Source organism: Stenella coeruleoalba (assembly GCF_951394435.1).
Source record: "Stenella coeruleoalba genome assembly, chromosome: 13".
Lineage (NCBI taxonomy): Eukaryota > Metazoa > Chordata > Mammalia > Artiodactyla > Delphinidae > Stenella > Stenella coeruleoalba.
Window position 1 is genome coordinate 6,392,429 of NC_137159.1, and position 25,249 is coordinate 6,417,677.

Here is a 25,249-nt window from a genome sequence, read left to right on the forward strand (position 1 = left end):
CCAGGTTATAAAGCAATGTTTTAAATTACGTAAATTTAGATTTGCGATGTCTGTCCCTTATCCTCTGAAATTGAAAACAGCTTCATTAGTCTTCTCTCTTCAAGTAAGATGGGAACAATATAATACACACTTGATGTCATTGACTACTTTTGGAAATACTCAGGACCTGAAACAGTGCCTGTGACATTTTTGTAGATTCAGTATGTACAGATCTTTTCTCGTTCTTTTTTAATGGCTGCAGGATTTGATGGTAGGGCTTAACCATACTTTATTAACCATTCACCTGCTGAGGGACATTTATCTCATTTCCAGTTTTTTCTGCTTTATAAACAGTGCTGTATCAAGCATGCTTGTGCCTTTCTTGGGACACCTGTGCTGCCGTTTCTGTAGGATGGGTTCCTTAGGGATGCACAAACCAAGTTTTAGTCACTATTGCTAAAGCGTTTTAGATTTTTCAAATTTCAGTTCTACTGATGATGCCTAAGGGTGCTCATTTCCTATGTTTCCCACTCACCCAGCATTTAACATTATGGATCTTTTAAAATTTTACTAGTTGTGTAGAAAATTGCATTTCATTTTAACTTAACATTTGTTTACTCATTAGTGAGGTTGAGTACCCTTTCATAAGTTTATTGGCTAATCATATACTTTCTTGTATCATCTCTTCATATTCTTTGCCTGTTTTTATATTGACTTTTCTGTAGGATTCTGTGTAAACTGGTTGTGCTAGTCCTTGGCCTTTATAACTGTTTTCTTCTGGGTAGGATTCTGAGGGCCTCTAGCATCACAGGGTGGCAGATATACACGCAAATTCACAGTGTGTCTTGGGTTTGAGGAATGGGAATTCATCAGACCTTTGTTTCACACTTGAACATTCTTATGATACTTTTCCTGATTCTGCAAAGGCTATTTAAGGAACATGGCTCCAGAGAATATGCAGTAAAATTATAGATGGCATTTTGGTTTCCATCCAAGGATAGGCACTTGGATATTATAGCATCTGTACTTGTTTCTGTGCCATCCTTATGGGCAGAGGGCATTGAAATCGTGAAGAACCCTGCAGTCATTGGGAACTATTTCAAGTGAGTTGAGATGTCCCAAGAGGTGATTTAGTACAGGTGTAAAAGAAACATTCTAAAGAGGCTAACCTGGTCCTAGGCGACAGGGCCAGTTTTGATTGCTTTAGTTTTCAGTCTATTCCCAAGACTTCAAATTGCCTTTGCTTTTTTTACTTTTACTTTTTTGAATTGTTAATATATTCATGTGGTTGAAAATTCAGAACATATAAAAAAGCTTGCTTCTCCATCTGGGTCCCTGCCCCCGTTTTCCATCCTCACAGGTTACCAGGGTAAATAGTTTCTTCTGTATCCTATAGATTTGTCTAGTACTTTCTGACTTTCAAATAATATGATTTAAGAAAAAATACCAGAATAAAAATTGTATGATTTCAGTAGTTAAAACTATGGCAGGGGAGTTCCCTGGCGGTCCAGTGGTTAGGACTCTGCGCTCTCACTGCTGTGGGTCCAGGTTCAATTCCCTGGTCGGGGAACTAAGATCCCATAAGCTGTGCAGTGTGGCCAAAATTAAACAAAACAAAACAAAACTATGGCAGCTGAACTGTACATTTAAAAATTGTTAAAATGGTAAATTTTGTTATGTATATTCTGCTACAATGAAAAAAGAAACCTTAATAAAAAGGAAAAAGTTTTTGCTTGTTACTACAGGGTTACCTGTAACTACATTTCTGGTTGGAGTGGTGAGATTGTGAGTTAATTTTTTCATTTGTTTGTTTTATAATGTTGCTTATTCAATACTGAATTTTACGAGGCAAAGCAAGTCAGGAGAGAAGGCTGTGTTGGCTTTGGCCTTTACGTGTGCGGCCTCCCATGGGGGCCGCCGCCCCTCACAGACCCCTCTCGCTCCCCTGTTAGAGAGAACACATGATGAGCTGCTACTGGGAGCAGCCCAGGCCCGTGGCCCTGCGCCATGACCCCAGCAGGCCCTACGCGGAGCAGTACCGCATAGACGCCCGGCAGTTTGCACGCCTGTTTCAGCTCGTCTCGCCGTGGACCTGCGGGGCCCACACAGAAATCCTCGCTGAAAGGACTTTCAGGCTCCTGGATGAAAACATGGACCATCTGATCGAATTCAAAGCATTCGTGAGCTGTCTCGGTATGACTCTGGGGGTCTTTCCTGCAGTGAGTTCATTTGGGACGTGAGTCTGTGAACACAAGACAAGTAGACTGTCACGCAGGCACATCCACTCAGTGAAATGGGTTTGGGAGTCGCCTGCCGTGATTTGGGGATTTTAAAAGTCCCTCTGCAGGCTCCTCTCGTGACCACTTTTATGTTTCCTAAGCGGGTGGTGGGAGGGCAGCCCAGGCTCTCAACATACATGGTTGTTGACCTTGTTCTCCTGGGCACCCAGGGTGTGGTGGTGTCTTGTTAGGAATGTGTCCTGAGACACATTTTAAAAAAAAAAATAAATTTAAAATTGAAGTATAGTTGATTTACAATATCGTGTAAGCTTCAGGTGCACAGCACAGAGATTCAGTTATACATACATATGTGTGTGTGTTGTGTGTATATATATATATTCTTTTTCAGATTCTTTTCCCTTATAGGTTATTACACACTATTGAGTATAGTTCCTTGTCCTCTACAGTAGGTCCTTGTTGGTTGTCTATTTTATGCATAGTAGTGTGTATATGTTAATCCTAGCCTCCTAATTTATCCCTCCCCGCCCCCCCCGCACATTCCTAACTCTTGCAGCTAAAATTAAAATCTTTCAGAAGGTATGAGGCCAGACAAAATTCCTGAGGTTATGTTGCCGCTCAGCAGTCACCAGTCACTACCCTTCACATTTTCCTTTCAGGTACACACTGTCTGGGTAGCAGTAGGTGAAGTGTCAGGTCAACAGACACTGACCTTACTACGTTCTCTCTACAGTGACTTTGTGTCCTGACACATGTACTTAAACCATTTGCATGTACTCAGTCTCTCTCTCTCTTTTTGGATTTTGCAGATATTATGTATAATGGAGAAATGAATGAGAAAATTAAACTGTTATATAGGCTTCATATCCCTCCAGGTAAGAAATTCCAAGTAGAAAAGTTAGGCTCTGTTCTGCCTTGACATAAATCAGCTTTGTGCATGACCTTGAGGTTCTTGTCTTTTTAAATTTATTTAGACTTGAGGCAACGGATGTTTCTAGTTCGGGGTGGCTGATGACAGATTTTGAGTACCACATTGTATGGCCTATGGCAGGGGTTCCCAGACTCGAGTTACATCAGAATCATCTGGATGGCTTGTTATAATACAGGATACCTGGCCCACCCCGGTTTCTAATCCACTAGGTCCGAGGACCACACTTTGAGAACCACAGGCCTGTGGAATGTGGGGGAAGACAAACCCTGGTTGCCTTACAGATGGTTATCTTAGCTTACTGTTTTTTGAAAAATTGAGGTAAAATTGGTATTATACTAGTTTCAGGTGTAAAGCATGATAGTTCAGTCTTTGTATACACTACAAAGTGATCACCACAGTAAATCTGATTACCATTTGTCCCCATAAAATTGACCCCCTTCACCCATTTTGCCCCCCCCACCCCTTTCCCCTCCGGTAACCAACAGTCGATGGGTGTTGTTTTATTCATTTGTTTCATTTTTTTAGATTGCATATATGACTGAAATCATACAGTATTTGTTTTTCTCTGACTTATTTTGCTTAGCATAATGCCCTCAAGGTCCATCTGTATTGTTGCAAACGACAAGATTTCCTTCTTTTTCATGGCTGAGTAGTATTCCACTGTGTGTGTGTATGTGTGTGTGCAACTTCACTGAATTCATTTATTCCAAGAATTTTTGGTGGAGCCTTTAAGGTTTGCTATATATATGGTATCTGACAGTTTTACTTCTTCCTTCCCTTTTATTTCTTTTTCTTGCCTAATTGTTTGGGCTAACACTTCCGATACCGTGTTGAATAAAAGTGGCAAGAGTAGGCATCCTTGTCTTGTTCCTGATCTTAGGGGAAAAGCTTTTAGCTTGTCACCATTGATTATAATGTTAGCTGTGAGTTTGTCATATGGCCTTTATTACGTTGAGGTATGGTCCCTAAATAACCACTTTGATGAGAGTTTTTAATCATAAGTGGATGTTGAATTTTGTCAAATGCTTTTTCTGCATCTGTTGAGACAGTTGTGTGTTTTTTATCCTTCATTTTGTTAATGTGGTGTATCATGTTGATTTGTGGATGCTGAACCATCCTTACATCCCTGTAATAAATCCCACTTGGTCATGGTATATAATCCATTTAATGTATTGTTGAATTAAATTTTTTAAAACCCTGCTTTAAATTTAAAAATTTAAAAATTCTGCTACTTTTGGATGGAATGTTTTGTATATATATGTGGTTTAAGGCTGATGCTTCATTATTGATTTTCTGTCTGGATGTTCTATCCATTAATGTAAGTGGGGTCTTAAAGTCCCCTACTAGTACTGTATTGCTGTCAATTTATCCCTTTAGGTCAGTTAATATTTGCTTTATTTATTTAGATGTGCTGCTCTTGGGTGTATAACTATTTACAAATGTTATATCTTCTTGTTGGGTTGATCCTTTTATCAATATGTAATGCTCTTCTTTGCCTTTTATTACAGTTTTTGTTTTAAAGTCTATTTTGCCCAATAAAAGTATAGCCACCCCAGATTTCTTTTTGCTTTCATTTGCAGGGACTGTCTTTTCCATCCCTTCACTTTCAGTTTGTGTCCTTTCATCTGAAGTGAGTCTCTTGTAGGCAAGCATGTAGATGAGTCTTGGTTTTTCATCTATTCCGCCACTCTGTCTTTTGATTGGAGAATTTAGTCTATTTACACTTAAAGTAATTATTGAGAGGTATACACTTATTGCTATTTTGTTAATTGTTTTTTGTAGTTCCTCTCTGCTCTTTTTCTCTTTTTTCGCTTCCCTTGTGGTTTGATGACATTCTTCAGTGTTATATTTGGATTTCTTTCTCATTATCTTTTGTGTAGGTTTTTGCTATGTAGTTAATCACAAGGTTCACTATATGACAGCCTATATATATAACAGTCTATTTTAAGTTGATAGCAACTTAAGTTTAAGTGTATTCTAAAAACTCTGTATTTTTATTCCCTCCCCCTACGTTTTGTTTTTGATGTGATATTTTACATATTTCTGTTTTGTATATCCCTTAATCAAATCTGGTGTAGTTAATTGTACTATTGGATTGGCCAAAAAGTTCATTCAGGTTCTTCTGAAAGATGTTGCAGAAAACTCCAAACGAACTTTTTGGCCAACCCAATACTTTTGTCTTTTAACCTTTATATTAGCTTTGTAAGTGGTTGATCTAGCTTTACCTTTATATTGCCTTTATCAGTGACATTTTGACTTTCATGTTTTCTTGTTGCTAGCTAGGGGTTTTTCTTTTTCTCTTAAAGAAGTCCATTTAACATTCCTGTAAGGCTGGTTCAGTGGTGATAAACGCCTTTTGCTTGTTTGAAAACTCTTTTTATCTTTCCTTCAATTGTTTTCTTTTTTTAAAATTCATTTCAGTTGACATAGGACTATTCAAATGTTCTTTCCTTTGTATTTATTTATTTTTAATTTAATTTATTTATTTTTTGGCTGCATTGGGTCTTCGTTGCCGTGCGTGGGCTTTCTCTAGTTGCGGCGAGTGGGGGCTACTCTTCATTGCGGTGCGCGGGCTTCTCATTGTGGTGGCTTCTCTTGTCACGGAGCATGGGCTCTAGGCACGCAAGCTTCAGTAGTTGTGGTGTGCGGGCTCAGTAGTTGTGGCTTGTGGGCTCTAGAGTGCAGGTGCAGTAGCTGCAACACGTGTTGCTCCGCGGCATGTGGGATCTTCCTGGACCAGTCTCAACCACTGTGCCACCAGGGAAGCCCAATCTCCTTCAATTCTGATTAACCTTGCTGGGTAGAGTATTCTTGGTTGGAAGTTTTTCCCTTTTAGCACTTTGAATGTATTGCGCCACTCCCTTCTGGCCTGCAGCTTCTGTTGAAAAATCAGCTGATAGTCTTATGGGGGTTCCATTGTGCATAACAAGTTGTTTTTTTCTTGCTGCTTTTAAGATTCTCTCTTTATCTGTAACTTTTATCATTTTAGTTATAGTGTGTCTTGGTGTGTGTCTCTCTGGGTTCATTGTATTTGGAACTCTCTGGGCTGTGGGAGAGTCCCATGGGACTGTAATTGTAAACTGTGCTGACCTCCAGACCAGGAGATCTGGAGGTGCTCCCCAGGCAACAGTTACAAAAATCATGACTTCAGATGAGTGTATAAGCCCCTTGGAAGGTACCAGAGAGCTGTGGTGAGGCTAAGAGAGGGTGCAAGGGTTATGCCTCCCTGCCTACATTCCAAGTGCGCCTCTGTAGCCTCTAGGTGTGTGGCAAATCTAAGCCCGTCCCTCAAGTTGAAGCCCTAGGACAAGTAAATGGGCCCTTTTGTGCAGGTGGGCTGGGGGTGTGTTCCAGTCTGTTGTCTGTGCAGTGCCCTGGGTGTGGTAGCCTGCCCAGAACCGTCTTTCTGATTGTTTCAGTCCTGTGGGGCCTCAGGACTCTTGCCCTCCCGGGCCAGGGGATCAAGGGATAGCCCCCGTGTGGACCACGTTCATCTGCTGGCTTTTGCAAGGCTGCAGGAGAGAGGGTTGAGTATGGGACACACCTGCAGCTTTAGTGATGCAGGTGAAGAGCCCTGGGGCGGGGCACTCTTGTGAGTTCAGTGAGACTGTGCGCCCACCTCCACTAGCAAGGTATAGGTAGAGTGAACAAAGGGGAAAATGGTGCTTCGTTCCCGAAGAAAGTCCCACCTGTCTCTGCCCCTCCAGCAGAAGCTTTAAGATTAGCAAATGGGGGGTGTCCCTGGTGGCGCAGTGGTTGGGAGTCCGTCTGCCGATGCAGGGGACACGGGTTCGTGCCCCGGTCCGGGAAGATCCCACATGCCGCGGAGCGGCTGTGCCCGTGAGCCATGGCCACTGAGCCTGCGCGTCCGGAGCCTGTGCTCCGCAACAGGAGAGGCCACAGCAGTGAGAGGCCCGCGTACCGCAAAAAAAAAAAAAAAAAAAAAAAAATTAGCAAACGGGTCTCCTTCACATGCAGTCCAGGCACTACTTAAACTGCTGCCTCTGCGCTGGGTCCTAGGACCAGTGAGACCCTCAGTAGGAGTATCTCAGATCCCTACACTCCCCAGGTCCCTGGGACATAAGCTCCCCTTGGTTTCCAAAGCCAGACAGTTTGGGGGCCTCGTTTCCATTCATCTACTGATGGACATTTAGGTTACTTCCATGTCTTCTTGGCTATTGTAAATAGTGGTGCTATGAACATTGGGGTTGCATGTATCTTTTCGAATTATAATTTTTGTCTCTTCCAGATATATATGCCAAGGGTAGGACTGCTGGATCATGTGGTAACTCTAGTTTTAGGTTAAGGAACCTCCATAGTGACTCTAGCAATTTACATTCCCTTGCTTACCTGTATTTAATATTTGAATTATATTATTATTATAATATTTGAATATTTGAATTATTTAATATTTGAATTTTTGATGCAGTTAAAAAAAAGTCTTAAGAACGCAGACAACCTAAGACCTCTATTTAAATGCATCAATTTGACAGGGCCATGAAGATCCACAATACATTTAGGCACTTTTCATTTAAATAGATTTGATTTTAACAAATATTTGTTTTCCACCCTCATGAATAACATTTTGATTAAAGGTGGAACAAACACACTCATGGGGAAAAAAGCTTAACTCACTAATTAGGAAGTATACTGAGGATTACAGGTTTGAATTTGTGTGCCCAAGGAGTGATGATGTCTTATTGCCCTGATGGGAGGTGGAAAACCAAACAAAGCACACCAGCCTCTGGCCTCAAACACCCGCCTTGTGCAGAGAGCGCTGGAACTCTGCAGGGTCAAACAGGAGGCAGAGGGCTTTGTCAGGTCACTTACAAAGGTGATGCATCTCGGGAAGCAAAGAAGCCCTAAGCCCAAGGCCTCACAGTTTTTGAAGAGCTCAGTTCATTGGCCCCATGGTGACTACAACACTGTTTAGCAAATAGAAGAGAAATATTCCAGATGATTTGATACCAGATTAGGTGATGGAGGCATGAACAGTATTCTAGAAGATTACTGAATCAGGAGTTTTCACTGAAAATTGCTAAATCTGTAAGTACTGGTCATTTCACTCAGCTAATTACACTAACTGGACATCCAGAAGACCATTTCCTGGAAGAACATTAGATTCATTAGGAAGAAGCATCAAAACAAGCTACCAAGAATGACATATCAGAATCGGTAAATTAACACAAATGAATGAGGCATCGGAGGCTTCCTGTAAAGACAGCACACTGTGAGCGGAGCTGATAGACAGTTCTGCTCCTCCTGGAAACTCTGGGGTTCAGGAAATACGTTGTTGGACTTGCAGAGCAGCTCCCCAAAAGGTGTCCCTGCTGGTCTGGATCCACGTTAACTGACGTTCTTAAAATGCTGAATCTAATAAAGTTCGAACAAAGGTCAGCTTATCACAGGATCCAAAAATGATAGTTTACATCTAATAACTTAGGCAGTACTGATGTCAGCTACATCAGAAGTGATACCAGGCACATTTGATTTGGTGAAAGACAGCTTAGGCTAGATGAAAGTCTGTTCTTTGTATTGGGATCCTGAGTTGAAAATGTCACTTGAGGGTTTTGCAAAATATGACAAGTGTAGAATATAAACCTCCTGAGAAACGTTTTGTGAAATTAAAAGATTGCACTGAGCTTTTTAAAAGAGAAAAGCTAGGTGCTTAAGATCCCTAGTATCGTCCAAATTGTTAAGCCACTAAAATGGGATTTATGGTCCCAGCATCCAGTACTTGTTGCAGCTCAGGTAACTTTCTTATAGTAGATATCTGAGACACAAGTTGGATACTTCGTTTGCTTTTCCTATCAATGACTTGGTTATACTGGAATTCCTAATTAATCCAAATGCAAGTCTGTTCCCGTAGAAATTGATTGCTGTTTCTAGCCTACATGGAGGGGTCGAAGGGGGGCACTCACTGTATGGCTTTTCCAAGAAGAAAATGTATTGGAAAATGGTATTATTTTGATGACTGTGGTGTCAACTGTGTGTGAAGGCCAAATTGTGTTGAAAGCAGTCTATGTACTCTTCTGCCAGAGAGAAGCAACTTTCAGTGGAACTGGCTTTTCCCCTCCACAAGCATCCCATTTAGAAAGTGCTGAGATAGCGATGATGACAGTGTTACAGGGAATGAGTATGCGCACCAACTAATGAAAGTGCTTGAAGCCGTAAGGAGGGTGTCGTGCTTGTGTCTGTTGAAGCGATGTACTTACCCACCAGTCACACAGACATGTGAGATCGGGAGCTTCGAGATAACCAAATACAGATCCTTCATCCAGTTTTAACACGTGCAGAATTTGAAGTGAGACACGGTGAAAGCTTTAATAGAACTGTCTCTCAATCCACTTATAGTCTTGAATTATGAATTACACATATATTGGAATGTAAAAATGTTACATTTATAAAAGCTCAAGTATCTCATTTTAAAAGGTTGAAAGTACATTTTTAAAGGTGGTATACACTCAGTGTTTACTTTTTTTCCTTATGCACTGTATCTTACATTTCTGATAGGAATAGATAGCAGCATGAGTGTTTTCCAGTGAGCGCCAAGACTCCACTGTCCCGTGTCCAGTCCGGATGCTGGTGCTTTCTGTGTGCAGGGACTGGAGAGAGGTTGGCTGGCCTTTCTGGCTCCTTGTCACTGTTGGCACTTGACCTGGCTCCTTTCTGGACACTCACCCACCCCTTGAATTAATTGTTCCTCTCTGTGCTCTCATGATATTTGTGTGTATTGGTTCTTCTGTTAGGGCATCTTCTTAGAGTGACTCGTGTACACATTTCTGTTTGATACGCTGAGCTCTTTGAGGATAGGGACCCAGTATCCGCTAGACATCCCAGCAGCTATTACTTGGGAAACCATTTCTATCGTGACTGCCCCACGTACCATCCAGGGTTTGTAATTTTCCTCCTATTCAGTTTGAGTGGATTCTCACATTTGTTTTGGGTAAAGTTGGAAAAAAACGACTCAATAACTTTGTTAAATTTAAAAAAAAAAAAAAAAAAAAAAGGACCCAACAGAAAAAACAAAAGAAACCACCCCAAACAGCCTCCCACCTTCCAAACCCCAGGAACCTGCTTCCCAAGTAGGAAGGAGGGTAGATTAATCAAGGCTTTGGTGCCATCTTGTGGACATTTGTTGGATCACAACAGAATTTTGCCTTTGATTTATTCTCAGTGAATGGCTATTAAGTTTCAACCTTTTAAAAACGAGGATCCTTCATCTGCAATCCCTTTTATAATCTTGGTAACAGCTTTACTGATCTGTAGTCCACACACCACACATTTCAAAGTGTACAGTCTGATGTTTTTTAGTATATCCCGTTACACAACCACCATTGCAATTTTAGAGCATTTTCACACCAAAAAGCCAGCCTGTGCCCCTTAGCTCTTGTCCCCAATCCACACATTTCCCGCCCCTGCTTCCTGTCTGCAGATACGCCTATTCTGGACTTTTCATACCGTATGAAGTCATGCCGTACGTGCCCTTTTGTGTCTCACTGCTTTCTCTTAGTATGTCTTCAGGTCTTGCCCGTCGTGTGGCATGTCGGTGCTTACTCTTTTTATTACAGCCGAAGTGATACCCCGGTGGGCATCCCCCAATTTATTCATTCATCACTTGATGAACATTTGGGTTTGTTTTCACTTTTTTGGCTCTTTGGAACTGCTGTGACCATTTGTGTACAGGTTCTGAGTGGATATGTTTTCATTTCCCTTTGATATATACCTAGGAGTGGAATTTCTAGGTAAAAATGGCAACTTTTTGACGATCCGCAAGACTTTTCCAAAATGGCTATACCATTTTATATTCCCACCAGCAGTGTGTGAGGGTTCTGATGTAATTGTATTTTTGTGTATTTCAAGAACACTCGTAATGGTAACATGCTGCTTTCAGTTAAGCTTTTTCTAATTTTTGTTAGAAGTTATGTAAGTATAGCAGTATGTGCTAATTACTGGAAAAAAATACCCTCAGTTTAAAGCAATTACTTGTTAATTCACCATCCAGAAATCTACGTGTATTTATTTCTAGAATTCCATGTGTGCATATATATACTTATATTTAGTTTGACAAAATGGGATTTTACCACACATACACTTTTCTAGGTCAGTATCAGCAATGTCCTGTGAACCTGTGTATCATTACATGTATAGACATCTGGGAAAAGGCGTTACTGGTGTGTGATGTTTTCTTGAAGTACACAGGGTTCACAGACCCTGGGAAGACCCTGCGGCCATCAGGCTGGGGGCTCCTAGCTTCACCTTTAGTTTTCTTACCTTAAAAGCTAAATTACTCTGTCAGTTTTGGTTAAGACACAATTTCCTCAATTTTTAAAAATTTTTATTTTTTTTTTAAAAAGCACTCACTGAAAATGACCGAGACAGCCAGTCACCATTGAAGAATCCTCTGTTGTCGACGTCAAGACCCCTGGTTTTTGGCAAGTCCAATGGTACATACTTTTCATTATCTTCTGTCTGGCACACCACTGCAATGGTTAAGGGCAATGGATTTCACGGCTATTCTTAGAGGCAGACTAATCTATTCCCTCCTGCCTGGGAGTTAACACTGAGACCACTGCTTTCAGAGGCCAGAAACCTTCCAAACTGCCTTCAACGCCACCACCACTTTATTCTCTTCATCTTTCAGGGCTCCTCTTGTAGCAAGAGGTAACTCGGCTACTATCATCTATTTGTGGCCACTTTCTGTAAAACAAGACTTCTGGTCTCTGCTTTTCAGTTTGTATATACGGCATTTGCTTAGTGGAATTCCTCATCCCCTCACCATTCCTTTCTACCTAGTTTCCTTTTGCTTTCATGGAATTTACTTAGACTAAAGTATATATTGTGTTTCCTTTGTCTCAAGGTGATACAGTTGATTATCAGAAACAGCTGAAGCAGATGATTAAAGATTTAGCCAAAGAGAAAGACAAAACTGAGAAGGAGTTGCCCAAAATGAGCCAGGTATGGACTGTATTTTGTGCAGAGGATTCACCATTGTGCCGAGTGACCGGTTCAGACGTAGGCTTTTAAATTCAGCTGCACCCCCTCCCCCGTTACCTCCAGAGCTATAATCAAAGAAAGACCTTATAACTTCTGGGAGCTGAACACTGTGATGTTTAAATGGGAAACATTTAAACTGTGATCCATTCAGCTGTCCAGACACCCAGAGCTCTTCAGGAGGCTGCCACACACTTCATTCTTTGAAGAGTTTTTATTTTTAATAAGAGAACTAAAAAAAAATTTGGCTGCACGTGGAATCTGGTTCCCTGACCAGGGATCGAACCTGGGCCCCCTGCATTGGGAGCGTGGAGTCTCTTCAGGGACCTCCTGCACTGGACCGCCAGGGGAGTCCCTGAAGTTTTTATATCAAATTCATTTACCAGGTTGTGATGCAGATTTATGCCCTAGAGCGATGGAAGCTATTTGGGGGGACGTGTTATCAGCATTCTTCATGTGATAGTGTACTCTTTCTGGTTTCCTGAAAATCACTGACTGCATATTATACTGTCCTGATAAGGCTTCAAGCTGAAAACGTCCCTTTATTATAGGACTCAAACCCCTTTAGCAGGGTTATTTTGTTTTGTTTTTTTCCCACAAAACAAAGAAGTGTTGCTCAACTCTGTTGAGTTGCTTTCAAATATTCTACTCTTTGGATATAAAGTCAGTTAAATCTCAGTGTTGTCAGTCATACCTCAGTTAACAATCATGGATGTTTCTCCCAGGTCATTAAACACTAAATTAGTAGCTCAACCTTTTTCCTATTCCTGGAGTAACTGGGCAGCTAAGTTCCACCTGCGGTACCTCTATAACACAACATAAAGATTCTGTTTGGGCAGGAGTATGTGTGTAGCTTGACAAAGCATCAGGCATCACTGTTCTACTTCATTTAATGGCCTTTAGTTGCTGCTTGGCATTCCCAGCAGATTACCAAATCATAATCTCATTCAGTCTTAATATTCAGGCCGTTTCCAACCTTTTGCTATAATAAACCCTAGCCTAAACATCCTTATGAACAAATCTCTGTGCACAGCTTTTGAATACATTAGTTGTCTTGCTGGGTTAAAGGGTCTAACACTTCTGTATAGACAGCACAAGTCTACATGTGTGCTGAAATCCCCTGGACTATTAACGGTGTGTCTTCAGTATGATGGAAGGGCAGAGAATACCTCTTATTTTCTGCTTCAAAAAGTACCATGTGGTTTTTTTCCAAAGAACTAGGTATTAAGTTTGAAAAAAGCCCACGACATGCTTCTATTCTTGTTACGCTACTACATGCAGACTTGTTTTTTCTCAATTCCAGAGAGAATTTATCCAGTTCTGTAAAACACTGTACAGTATGTTCCATGAAGATCCAGAAGAAAATGATTTGTATCAAGCCATCGCCACGGTAACCACTTTGCTGCTGCAGATCGGGGAAGTGGGGCAGCGGGGCAGCAGCTCTGGAAGCTGCTCCCAGGAAGCAGGGGAGGAGCCGCAGGCTCTGGTTCCTTCTCCTGAGCAGGACTCGGTGTTTGCCGACACCCACAATGGGAAGAGCCCCCGAGAGTCCCAGGCATTTCCTGAAGCCGCACAAGGGGACTGGACTGTCTCCCTTGAACATATTTTAGCTTCACTTCTGACTGAACAGTCACTAGTCAACTTTTTTGAAAAGCCACTGGACATTAAATCCAAACTTGAAAATGCCAAGATCAATCAGTACAGCCTCAAAACGTGTGAAATGAACCGCCAGTCACAGCCTGAACTCAAGCTGAGCAGCCCGTAGCAGGACAGCGGGTGGCAGAGACCAGTCTCCATACCAAAGCACAGGCCAGGTTTGTGGGCTGTCAGCCCATAAGTCTAGGTTTGTCTAGTTCATCGTGAGTACACTTTACAAGCTGGGCATCTGGATAAGCAACCTGACAGCCACAGCTGTGGCGGGGGGGTGGGGGTGGGGAACTGATGCAACCCTCCAGCATTTCTGTCTATCCTTTAAGAGAATTCAGTTGGACACTGTCATTGCTAGAGAGTGTCTCACATCAGTTCCCTTGATGCTATGACTTGCAACTTCACTGTTACCAGATTTGCTGTAAAGGGCACTTCTGCTGTGATGCTAGTATTTTGTTCTCAGATGGAATATAAGAAAGTCAAATGTATGATACTAACCCAGAGAGGAGAAAAGCCCAAGCACTCATCCTTCACTTCACATGGGCGGGATTGAGAATCAAGTTCACTTTCAAGATTTAAGAGCCACTATCTGTGCAATTGTATTTGGCTTTTTTGCACTAATTTCGTTTCAATGCTGGTAATTGAAACCATTTTAATATATTTGTTGTATTCACTTTGTGTCCTTCCAAAAAATGTGTACAAACCACGCTTTCAACGTTGGCCTCCAGGTTTTTTTAATAAGAAATTTTTGTATTGACTTGGTCTGTTTATATCTTTACTTATTTCAGTGTCTGAGGTCTGGACTGTGCCAGTGAATGGATAACCTGGAGATTCCTCTGCCCCACCATGTTCCCGGCGGATAGTACACTACACTGCAGGTAGCCCCCAACCCCACTACTGTCATCACCAGGGCTTCAAAAGGGGACCTCTTTCTGGCATTTTATTCGTATCAGTGGTACAAGCACTGATGAAATATGATCCCTGCAACACCCTGCTTTCAGGCTGAATTTAGCAACCTTTTAAGAAAGGTTACCCCTGAGCTTTTAACTCCACTTAAACCAGGACTAAAAACACCTCACGGCGCCACCACAAGTAAGTGAGCTAAAAAGGAACTGTACATACTTCATTAAATCTAAGATATCCAAAGTGCACCATTTTAGCATGTTAAAAGTGGCAATTAAGTTCTACATGCCAGTGCCTGGAAAAATGTTATCTTAGAATTCACAAAACACACCTGTAAAAGCATTAACATCATACCCCCAATGTCCCAACCACCTGAACAGCCATTACCAAGCCAGGGATGCATTTCAAAAGCACCTTAGAACACCTGCCTAGGCCCTGTGCAAATATTCAGAAACTCCAGGGAATGGGGAGAAGGGGCCCAGGCACAGTAGTTAGGAAACACTCTCCAAATGCTCCTGTAACTGGGAACTGCTTTCAAACAGACAAGCCTATTTTACCTGCAACTAGAAAAGGAAAATCAAGATGCGAAGGCAGCTCTGTAACTTTATTGGATAATCAGCAGTTAGTTCTCATCCACATTAACTGTCTGTAGATCTGCAAAAGAAGACAGCCCGTCACCTTCCACACCCACACACCCCGTCCCATACTTTCACACCCCAAGAACCTTTTCTTCAAGGGTTTAGGTAAATGTTACTATTCCACGTGCCCTTTCACAACCCAGAAAACAGACCTATTCTGTATCCTTTTGCATTTTCCCACACCATGACACAATTTAAAAAAGGTTTACCGATTATGCCTGTAACATATCCCTACTGGAAGGATGCCAGGGATATAGGTGCACAGTATTTGAACAAATGAATTCAGGTTATAAAAAGGCTGAGGGCTTAAACAGCTTTGTGGGATGAAGTAGAACTTACTTTTGAAAGTGGTGACAGGTACATAGGTAACCAACGTATAGAGCTTGTTTGGTGAATCTTCATCTTCGTTCCGTTTTCTGGACAACCGCACACGGATACGGTATGGGACATTCCTGAAAAATAAGAGAACGCTGGTGTCAGGACGTACTAGTGTCAGTAGGCAGCCACCACTGCCACGCTGGGGCAGCACTGACCCTGCAGGCTATACCGAGCACGTGCAACTGTTGAAGGTTCAGCTCCCCGCCTCCCACACAACTCCTCCTCGGGGCTCGGCCAACCTCTCAGCAGCATCGCAGGCGACTGCATCCCCACCTTTTCTTGATCCAAGGACAGAAGGTGTCCTGAAACTTCTCTCGGCTCATGCCATACCACTCCTCCCCTATCTCAAGGGAGCTCACAGGCACCAATGCCAGCCTCCTGCAGGGCTGAATCTCAGGTCCCTGTCACCGCATGGGACTCCAATGTTAAGACACCCCCGCCCCCCCCCCCCCCCCACTCATCTTACACATCACCTAGTCCCTGCCAGCTCCACGCCCCGTGGCCGGTCCCACTTCCACCGTCCTCCACAGCAAAACCAGCCCCCTGCTTATAAGCAGGTCTTAACCTCGGCACTACTGATACTTGGGCTGGATACTTGCTTTTGCGTGTATTTGGATGGCCTGCCTTGTGCGCGGTACAATGTTTGGCCCGTGACCACCCCCCCACTACTGACAACCAAAACACCCCCCGTCCCCCAGGAACTCTGCTCCAGCGGCTTCCCAGTATACGTCCAGACAGAAATCCAAACTCTGTGCCACCACCTACAAGATCTGTCGCCTGCCTAACTCTCCATCCCCACTGTTCTCAAGCCGTACAACCTGCTCCACCTTCACCAACCTCTGTCCCCAAGTCACTGAAGTTTGTTCTCGCTTTGCGTGATGCTCTTACCTGACCCTCACACTGCTGGCTCCTACGTCATTTGGGTCTCAGGTCAAAGGGCTTCCCTGCAGATACTACCCCACTCTCTGAGTCAGTTATTTTCTTTATACCTCCATGTGCATTAGCTAGTGGAATTGTGAAGGTTCATCTTACAACACAGACAACTTGAGTACCTTATTCCTTTGGCCCAGACAGCTTTGTTGAGCCTGGTGTCAATGCGTACATCCGGGGTTCCCATCTCCTTCATGGCAAATTTCCGTATTTCTTTGAGTGCCCGAGGGGCACGCTTCTTGAAACCCCTGAGATTCAACCATAAGTAAATAAATCAATTAAGTACAAAATTAAATGAAATACACGCTATACCATGTCCTATTTTCATAAAGCAAATCTAAACTAAACCTTGAACAGGGCAGGAACAATTCTTTTCTCCACCACTATGTAATGCCCAGCAACTACTATAATACTTGGGACACAGAAGACACACAATCTACTTTCAGTCACATAGAACAAGGACTCTGTATACGACCCTTAAGAGATGCTAATATACACACTGGCCAACCCTTTCCTGATAAAACAAAAACACCCCCAAGGTCTAATAGCATCTGCCAGGGAGAGTATAATCTAAGAATGATGTTAGAATACGCATGAACATAAAGAACACAGAAGTAAATACCGTGTCCTCGGGTCACAATATTATTAAATTATTTGCCACATCTTAAGACATGGGATTTAACGGTTCATTATTAACTTGGTCTATGCTTAAAGAGCAGGGGCCTGAAATGTACCAATTCCCTCTCAAGAAACACGATGAGGGCAACAGTTAATGCTCCGGATCTCTCGGCATGTGTTAGGCACCATTAACCTGTTGTTTAGATGAGGATACGTAACTTCCTTTGAATTTCATGCTTTCAGTTAAATACAAAACGTGAAAAAGCCAAAGCTTACTACCGGCTGAAATGGTCAAGCATTTGGATAAGCAAAGGTTATTCCAAGGGGGGCAGAGACCGAAGCTTAAAGGCTGTCCTCCCCCGCCCCAGGACTGTGACTGTCACAGGAGCCATGTCAATTACCATGTCCCCCTTGCTCCCTTTGCTCTACCCCTCACCAGCCTCCTTGAATCCATCAAGCAAGGTCGCTTCGTTCACTTAAATATTTAACCACCTAGAAATAAAAGGCACTAGAGATAACAGCAGTAGGTTTAACAGACAAAAGCCTGTTTCCCACGTAGCTTTCGTAGTTGACACATGGAGTATGTCAGATGGTATCAAGCGCCACAGAGAAAAACAGACCAGGGAAAAGAGGGAGCATTAGGGAAGGAAGGGGGCTGCAGGTTTCAAGTAAGATGGCCACTGAGACACTGAAGTCCAGACGCAAAGATGATAAGGGCAACTATTTATCTACCTAATAGAAAAAGCATTACGGCAGGGAAAAAAGGTAAAACTAAACCCAAACTGTGAGCTTGAATCAGGTACTTGCCTGCTTTGATTAGGAAAGAAAGTGGCCAACCCATGTGGAATCATAGCAAGAACTTTGGCTTCTCATCTGAGTTAAGATGGGAAGCCAATGGGGGCCTTGAGAACAGCCCGGGTGTCTGGGGCTGGAAGAGGGAGCCAGGAGCTGGAGCCACTGACTGCAACCATCAAGAGAACACTGGTGGGACCAGTGCGATCAGCCTGGGGAAGGCCAAGCCAAGACACACTCACTTGCCGCGAAGGCCACAGGGAAATGGGAAGGTCGGGGGTGGAGATGGACGCTAGGAGTTTGGTGTGGGGCCATGTAAAATTTTTGAGATACCCATTTAAACACCCAAGTATACAGGTTAACAGCAGCTGGATACGCGAGACCCTAAAGCTAGCCGCTGTTACCAAGCATAGGTAGAGAGGGGCTGAGCCCTGGACTCAACGCTAAGAGGACGGGCTGTGAGTAACAACAGACTAGACTGGGGAGGGGCAGCAGCTGCGGAAGCACAAAAACCACCACTGTGGGATCTTTGGAAGTAAAGCGAAGAATGAATTGCTGTCCATCAAGTATGACCGAAGGTTTTAGTTCCGTGAGGTCTTCACTTAGGGCTCTTATGACAAAGCACAGAATGCCTGAAAAACCTGCCCACCCACAATGCCTCACACCCACTCTTCTAATGTCCGCTAACTGTGTGGCCTTTAAAACACCACCCCTTTCACCTTGTGACTTACTTTCCACCTGCAACTTTTCACCGCTTTGTATCTGGATGCTTGTCTAACTTCCCCTACTAAGTAAACTAGGAAGGCAGGCTCTCTGGTTCCCTGTTGAATACACAGAGCCCAAGACACAGTAAGTGCCTAATATGCTCCCCAAACGAATATACGCACGCCCCTCAAATTAAGGGGTGAGGGGAAGAGAACGTGGTTACCAGCAGCATCTATGCACAAAAAAGGCACGGGACTTTTGCCCCAAAAGCCTCGAGACCCCACGTACACGACACTCCTTGGCTCGCACACGGTCAACGCCTGGCCGGAAACGCCAGGCCCAACGCGGACGCTGCTGCACACTGAGCTCCCTCACAAAACGGGCTGTCCAGATACGAGACTGCCCGAGCAAGCGCAGGCAATTCTGCTCCACGGACTGGTGCCCGAATACAGTATTCTGCAGTGCAACACATGCTATCAAAAATACCCCAAGTAACAGTATTCAAGAAGAGGTTTGGTCTCCATCATCACTAGTAAGCACCATGTGCAGAAAAAACGGGAAGCCTCGCTAAGCTTGAGAACAGAGAACCACCAAACCCCAGGGACGAAAACCAAGAACCAGCACGTTCCAAATCGTTCCCAATATGCTTGCACCTCACTAATCCACAACCTCCAGGTGTCGCCGGCACAAACACGGCCCTATAACCCCACCGATACGCTCTTTTCCGGTCCCTCCAGCAGCTGCACTGGCGGCATTACAGCTTTACCGATGTTACTACGCAACTGTGGAGGTCAGCGAACTAAAGGAAGCCCATCGGAGTGTTCGTATTCTGGGCCGGGCACAGCTTTAGCTAACTGGTTACCTTTACTAAGGCCTAGACACATCGAAAAAGCTTGCTTCCCCTCATATACACATCTTTCATCCTTCAGGCCTGCCAAGGTGTAACTGCGAAACAGAGTGAAATGATTTTATCGTTACCGTATTTCTCCAAGTTGGCTCTCCCAGAAACCTAATCTGTCTAGGTATTAACCTCTGAGCATTACGCTTTAACCCCTGTAAGCCTTAAACAGGGTCCACGGAATACAGACGAGCTTTTGAAGAAATGCGTAATTTCTAGACCACACAGCATCCAGACGACTAGACTGACCCCAGGGACAACCAGACCGCCATCTCGGGAGCCCCCATCAGCAAGGCATAGACGACCGCAGGGGTACTCACACTCCGTGGATGCGCTTGTGAATGTTGATGGTGTATTCTCTGGTCACCACCTCGTTGATGGCGGACCGGCCCTTCTTCTTCTCGCCGCCCTTCTTTGCGGGAGCCATCTAAGCCCAGGCAACAACGAGGCTCAGAGCGAGTGGGACAAACCCAAGCCAAGTCCTCCCTCCCGGCCCGGCCTCACGCAGCCGCCCTCGGAGCGGGTCCGGCGAGGCCCCTGAAGCCCCAGGTCTGGACAAAGCCAAGCCGGCCACCCCGCGCAGCCCAAGCATCCGCGCCCCTTAGGTGCCCCCGCCCCGGAAACCCCTGCGGCCCGGGTTCCCCTAAGGTTGGCCACTCTCTCTCCCAGTCTCCGGGAGCCCTTAAATGCAGGGCAGATTCCCGTGCCGTCGGAACGCGGGGCCCCGTGCCGGGTCAAGAGAGAGCCCGCTGTCCTAGTCGACACAATCCGGGGCGAGGATGCCGCCGGATTCCTGCAGCCGGCACCGAGCGCACATACTCACCTTGCTCGTCCGGGGTTAGAAAGGAAGGCCGGGAGGGATTGTGGGAGAAGGAAAGCAGGGTCGCAAATACGACTTCCGGGTCACCTGGAGGCGGGTGGAGGGGGCGGGTGAGAAGAGGGAAGAGGCGAGGCTGTGACGTAAGCGGCGCGCGCCGGGAGGGAAAATCTAGAGGGCCTCGGGCGCGGGACCTGGAGCGTCGCGCTCTCTGCGCCTGCTTCCTGCCGCGCGACCCCGCCTCCTGCGCGCGAACGAGTGTGGGAGGGACTTGCGCCTCCGGTCTTACTCTTGAGAGGAAACCGGACCTTGGTCCCCAGGTGGAGGAGGGCGTGGCGGGGAGGAAAGTCGCTCTTCTGTTATTCCCACTCGCTCAGTGATTCGGCCAGCGGTGTCTGACCCTGTGTTCCCGGCTGGAGGCCCGGAGATGACTGACGCGGCTGCCGCCCTGGAGGGGCTCCGGTCGGGCAGAGCGGGCTCGCGAGAAGGGCGTCCTCGCTGCCCGGACCGGGGAGCCTCTCGGGGTTGGGTGGGGGGCCGCGATCAGCCGCAGTGGGACCTGGGCTAGGGGCGAGGAGGGGGGTAGAGCAGAGGCCTGCACAAGAAGTGTTTCGAAATCAAAATCGCCAGTTTGTAACTGACTATATGAAGTGCCAATTTAGGAGACTGTTAGTAGTTGACAAAATCACCTTAGAAAGGGAGAGTAAAATACTATACAAGCTATTACATTGGAGAAATCAATATGATTTCATGACCTTAAAGAAATACCTGTTTTTCGCTCTATCACAACAAAATGGCCCAATAATAGCAATAGAAGCAGCACTTTTATCCAACACCTGATGTAAGATACGTACCTTGAGAATGAAAAGGGAGGAACCTGACGCCAGGAGGTCGGGTGTGAGTTGACAGACTACAGAGCCAAGTCCCGCGTCCCCAGGCCAAACCCACGGGTTCACAACTCTGGACCTTCAGTCTGCCGATCAGAAATTGCGTTCTCTTTTGGAGGGGGCGAGGGCATGATAAGATCCTTAAACCTAGGGAGGTGTAAAAACTTTACTGGGTGAGTTATTGAAACCCTAGAACGGTATGTTAAAACTGGAGCGCTGAGAAGGTGTGAGAATGAGCATGTTGTAAAATACAGACGCGTTGAATCTGTGATATTCACATTTTGCAACCAGTTTAGATGTAAAGATATATATATATATATATATAGTTATATTTTGTGGATCCTTTTAGAACTTTTAAGAAAGCTTCTGTATCAGACTTGAGATTTTAATTCTTACAAGGGTTATCTGTAATCTCTTTTCATAATTGGGGAAATTTTGGGGGTAAATTCCTAAATATTGACTCATTTGTTGTTTAAGCAGCATGTGATTAATAAGGGAAATGTTGACTATTTAATGGTTAAAAGAATGCTAATCGATAAATGTATAAGATTAGTCAGTTGGACATTAAATGACTTACAGTTAGTGGTGACTATCTTTCCACGTACAAAATCCCCTCTGACAGAAAGGAATTTACCAGCATGGAGGATAAAGTTTTTCAGTTTATGTCGATGGGTGGGGTCGTGGCTCCACTGAAAGAGGTGGGGACTTCGGGAGGGGCAGATGGTTTTAAAGGAAGTTGAGTCACATACTGAATTAAATTCAGGACCTTTTAAGTGTGTATAAAGTGGTAACCCAATATTGGAGTATATATTTTAAGGCCTGTATTATTTCAGTGAATGTGCTGATGGGTTACCCTGCTTCTCCCATAACTGGACATTGGCTGGTTAGGGAATAATCCTAAAGGAAATTTTTTTTTCTTTCTGATGAGCTTTTTTCACCCGGAAAAATAAAGCTGCTTCACAGATACCATAAGGCTGTATATTTCAGCTATTTCGTCAACCACGTTATGCATACAGAAGTATGCTGTCGTTTGTACGATCGCACATAGGCATTGTATGAAATTCATACGTCTGTGTCCAAAAAGCCACATATGTCATGTCTCTGGAGGATCCAAATTAGTTATTTGTCTAGGTTATTAAGGGATGACTTTAAAACCTTCAGGCTTCACATAAAGTGAAGAGAGAAACTGAAGCAATTTCCTACCCAACACCCACATTTTACCAGATAATTTTGGCAAGAGTCCAACATGTCATGACTTAGAATGATCTCATAGTTGATCAGTTCACCGTGTTGCCTGTATAAACAAAAATTTTAAATTAATTTAATGGACGTTAGTTGCCATTAGAGACAGAAGATACTACATTTTAATTGAGTTAGTTTAAAATATTCTAAAACTTGGTGCATTCCAGAGTTCACATTTCAGTCACTTCTCAAGAGCCAAGACGTTATAGTTTTCCAGATAGAAAGGTCATGGCTTTTCTCGAAACAACAGGATTGCAAAACGGTCTTTTAATGAGCAAAATTAAATGAATCAAAAGCTAAGGGATTAAACTTCCCCTGATGTTATGTGGGTTTAAAGAATTATTACCCAATAAGAGTTTTCTGAGTTTATCCAGACTCTGAACATGTGTAAGGTTTAAGCAATACTAAATTAAATTAGTAGCGTGACGTACTCCACCCTTTTCTAATGGCTTCCAGCTAGAAAATCCTAGGAAAACAAATATGCTGTTTCCATTAAAAAAGTTGTTCTACTTAAAAGTGCAGATTCTGACAGCCAATTAAAATACAAATTCTTTTACAGAAAAATCAGATCTGTAAACCTTTGAATTTACAAAACAATTAAATTACAAAATAGGTAATCCAGTGTCACACAGACTTTTTGTTTTAAAACGAGGGTTCCTTTAAAGAGTAAATGATCCTAATATATGCCAAATATTTAGACTTACCTGTTTTCAGGAATATTGCAGTTGTGTGAATAATAAAACTCCTTTTGATGTATTCACCTGGCAGCCTCTGATGCCACTGAAAACTGATCCTGGCCAGAGAACGGAGAGGAGTTTCCCCTATTTTGCAGGGAAGCAGGTAGAAGCACAGAACTCCAGTGATGGAGCAAGGAAAGGAACTCAGTTCTCTCAGGCCAATGCTTGTAGAAAGGGCTCTGCTGAGCATGGCCATGTCAGTGATTCTCGATCACGGTGTGCCAGGGCACCCTCACTCCAGCGTGCTGAAGCCTCACGGGGAAGGGGGGGATTGTCTGCTATTGCTGTACCTCCCCCGTCCACATGACGTGGGCACACATCTCCCACACAGACACACAAACCCTGCGCAAGTGCTAGCAGGCAGAGCCCATGCAACTCCAGCCCAGGTGAGTTTAACTATGGGCTATGCCTGCTCTGGTGGATGACAGCTTGGCCACCTCCGTGGATTACCTGTGTCTCTAAGGTGGAGATGTTTCCAGGAGCTTTTTCTGGTTTTGTCACTTTGTTTTGCTGTCGTTTCTACAGTGAACTGTTGTTTCCTTCTGGCACAATCTCTCAATGAAGATCAGGGTCCCGACAGGCTGAAGCGCATGTTGAAGTCAAAGATCCTAAGGTCATCACCCGGCTTACTTGTTGCTGGTTCCCGCCTTTTCCGTATCTTTGATTATCCTTAAAAACATCTTGAAATTAAAAAAAAAGAAGTTTATTGATGAAAAGATGTATGCGTGCATCTAGAAAAAGGGACAGAAACCGCCTCCGAAGGAAATACAAATTTGTTAATTTATTACAAAATGTCCACTCACAGAAATACACAAGAAAACTTTTATCCTCTTATATTTGGGAAAGGAACTGGTGTCTCAGATACAAAATAATTTACACATAATCCATACAATTTTATTTTATATAGAAATAGGTCCTTATTACAACAGCTGTACAATTCACTACACATCATCTTATAATTACATAAAATCTTTTCTTTAGAAACATCTCAACATAACAAAACATACAAAAAAAGCAAAGTGCATTTTGAAAAGGAAAATCCACTCCTCGGTCTTATCAGGAAAGATATGTAGAAAGATGCAGCATTCTCATTCCAAGGGCCAGCACGTGATGGGGCTTCCTGGGGACCTGCCGCTCCACGGACCCGTCTGGCTGGTAAAACCTTCCCAGTCCTCAAGTCCTCAACGAGAATTCCAGAACGTCAGCTACGGGATTGTGCTTTGCTTTGAGTCCGCCTTCGTGGTTGTAATCGCCGAAGTAAACAGGAAACAGTCCAGTGTTATATTCGGGGGCAAAAAAAACACCCCAAAGCAAACCAATCCAAACCAAACCCCACCGGAACGGTGTGGGGTGAAAAGCCTTATTCCATTAGGGTCAGGCCGGAGGGTGTGGTGCTGCAGCCCGGTGACTGACCACCAGCTTTGCCATCTGATTGGTGGGCTGTTTTTGTTACTGGGGTCTCCAAATGAAGTCATGAGAGGAGACAGTATTTTTAAGAAAGGAAGGTGCCTAAGTTATCTCCTTGTGCAGCTGTGCAAATTAAAACAGAAGCAATCATCTAGAAATAACGAAAAAAATCATCTCTTTATTCTCTCTCTTCAACAAATCCCTGACCCGGTGCTTCTCCAACGCAGAGGAAAGAGAGTCAAGAGAGCGCAGGCCAATGAGCACGTGCGCACGGGCGGCAGCGGTGGGAGTGACCGGCGCGCTCCAGGGGCGGGGGCAGGATGCAGCGAGATGAGCCGTCACTAAGGTGAACTAAGTGATGCACTCCCGTGCGGACCGCGGTCCCTTCCAGGTATGGCTGTAGACTGTGGCCGTAAAGTGCAGGGACAGGGAAACACGGCCAGTGTCCCTGCCCACTTCCACGGGCCGGCCGCTGTGCTCAGACGTTGTCACCATTCAGGAGCTCTGAA

General features: G+C 44.1%; 2 protein-coding genes across 4 annotated transcripts in view; one reads left to right on the forward strand and one right to left on the reverse strand.

Moving 5' to 3' along the window:
* TBC1D8 (TBC1 domain family member 8) overlaps nucleotides 1-14,545 on the forward strand; it is a 121,682-nt gene extending 107,137 nt beyond the window's left edge. For all 3 annotated transcript variants that reach the window (XM_079940673.1, XM_079940675.1, XM_079940674.1), the window contains 5 exons: nucleotides 1,932-2,172; nucleotides 3,026-3,091; nucleotides 11,505-11,594; nucleotides 12,008-12,105; nucleotides 13,445-14,545. In XM_079940673.1, the coding sequence (XP_079796799.1) occupies nucleotides 1,932-2,172; nucleotides 3,026-3,091; nucleotides 11,505-11,594; nucleotides 12,008-12,105; nucleotides 13,445-13,906 (957 nt within the window). In that variant the 3' untranslated portion in view covers nucleotides 13,907-14,545. The remainder of the gene's footprint in view (nucleotides 1-1,931; nucleotides 2,173-3,025; nucleotides 3,092-11,504; nucleotides 11,595-12,007; nucleotides 12,106-13,444) is intronic.
* Nucleotides 14,546-15,274: 729 nt separating this feature from the next.
* RPL31 (ribosomal protein L31) lies at nucleotides 15,275-20,506 on the reverse strand. Its single transcript, XM_079940676.1, has 5 exons — nucleotides 20,474-20,506; nucleotides 19,971-20,077; nucleotides 16,760-16,885; nucleotides 15,669-15,781; nucleotides 15,275-15,345 (listed from the first exon to the last, which is right to left on the reverse strand). Exons 2-5 carry the CDS (start codon nucleotides 20,075-20,077, stop codon nucleotides 15,314-15,316), a joined length of 378 nt encoding a protein of 125 aa, XP_079796802.1. The 5' UTR covers nucleotides 20,474-20,506; the 3' UTR covers nucleotides 15,275-15,313.
* Nucleotides 20,507-25,249: the final 4,743 nt, after the last annotated feature.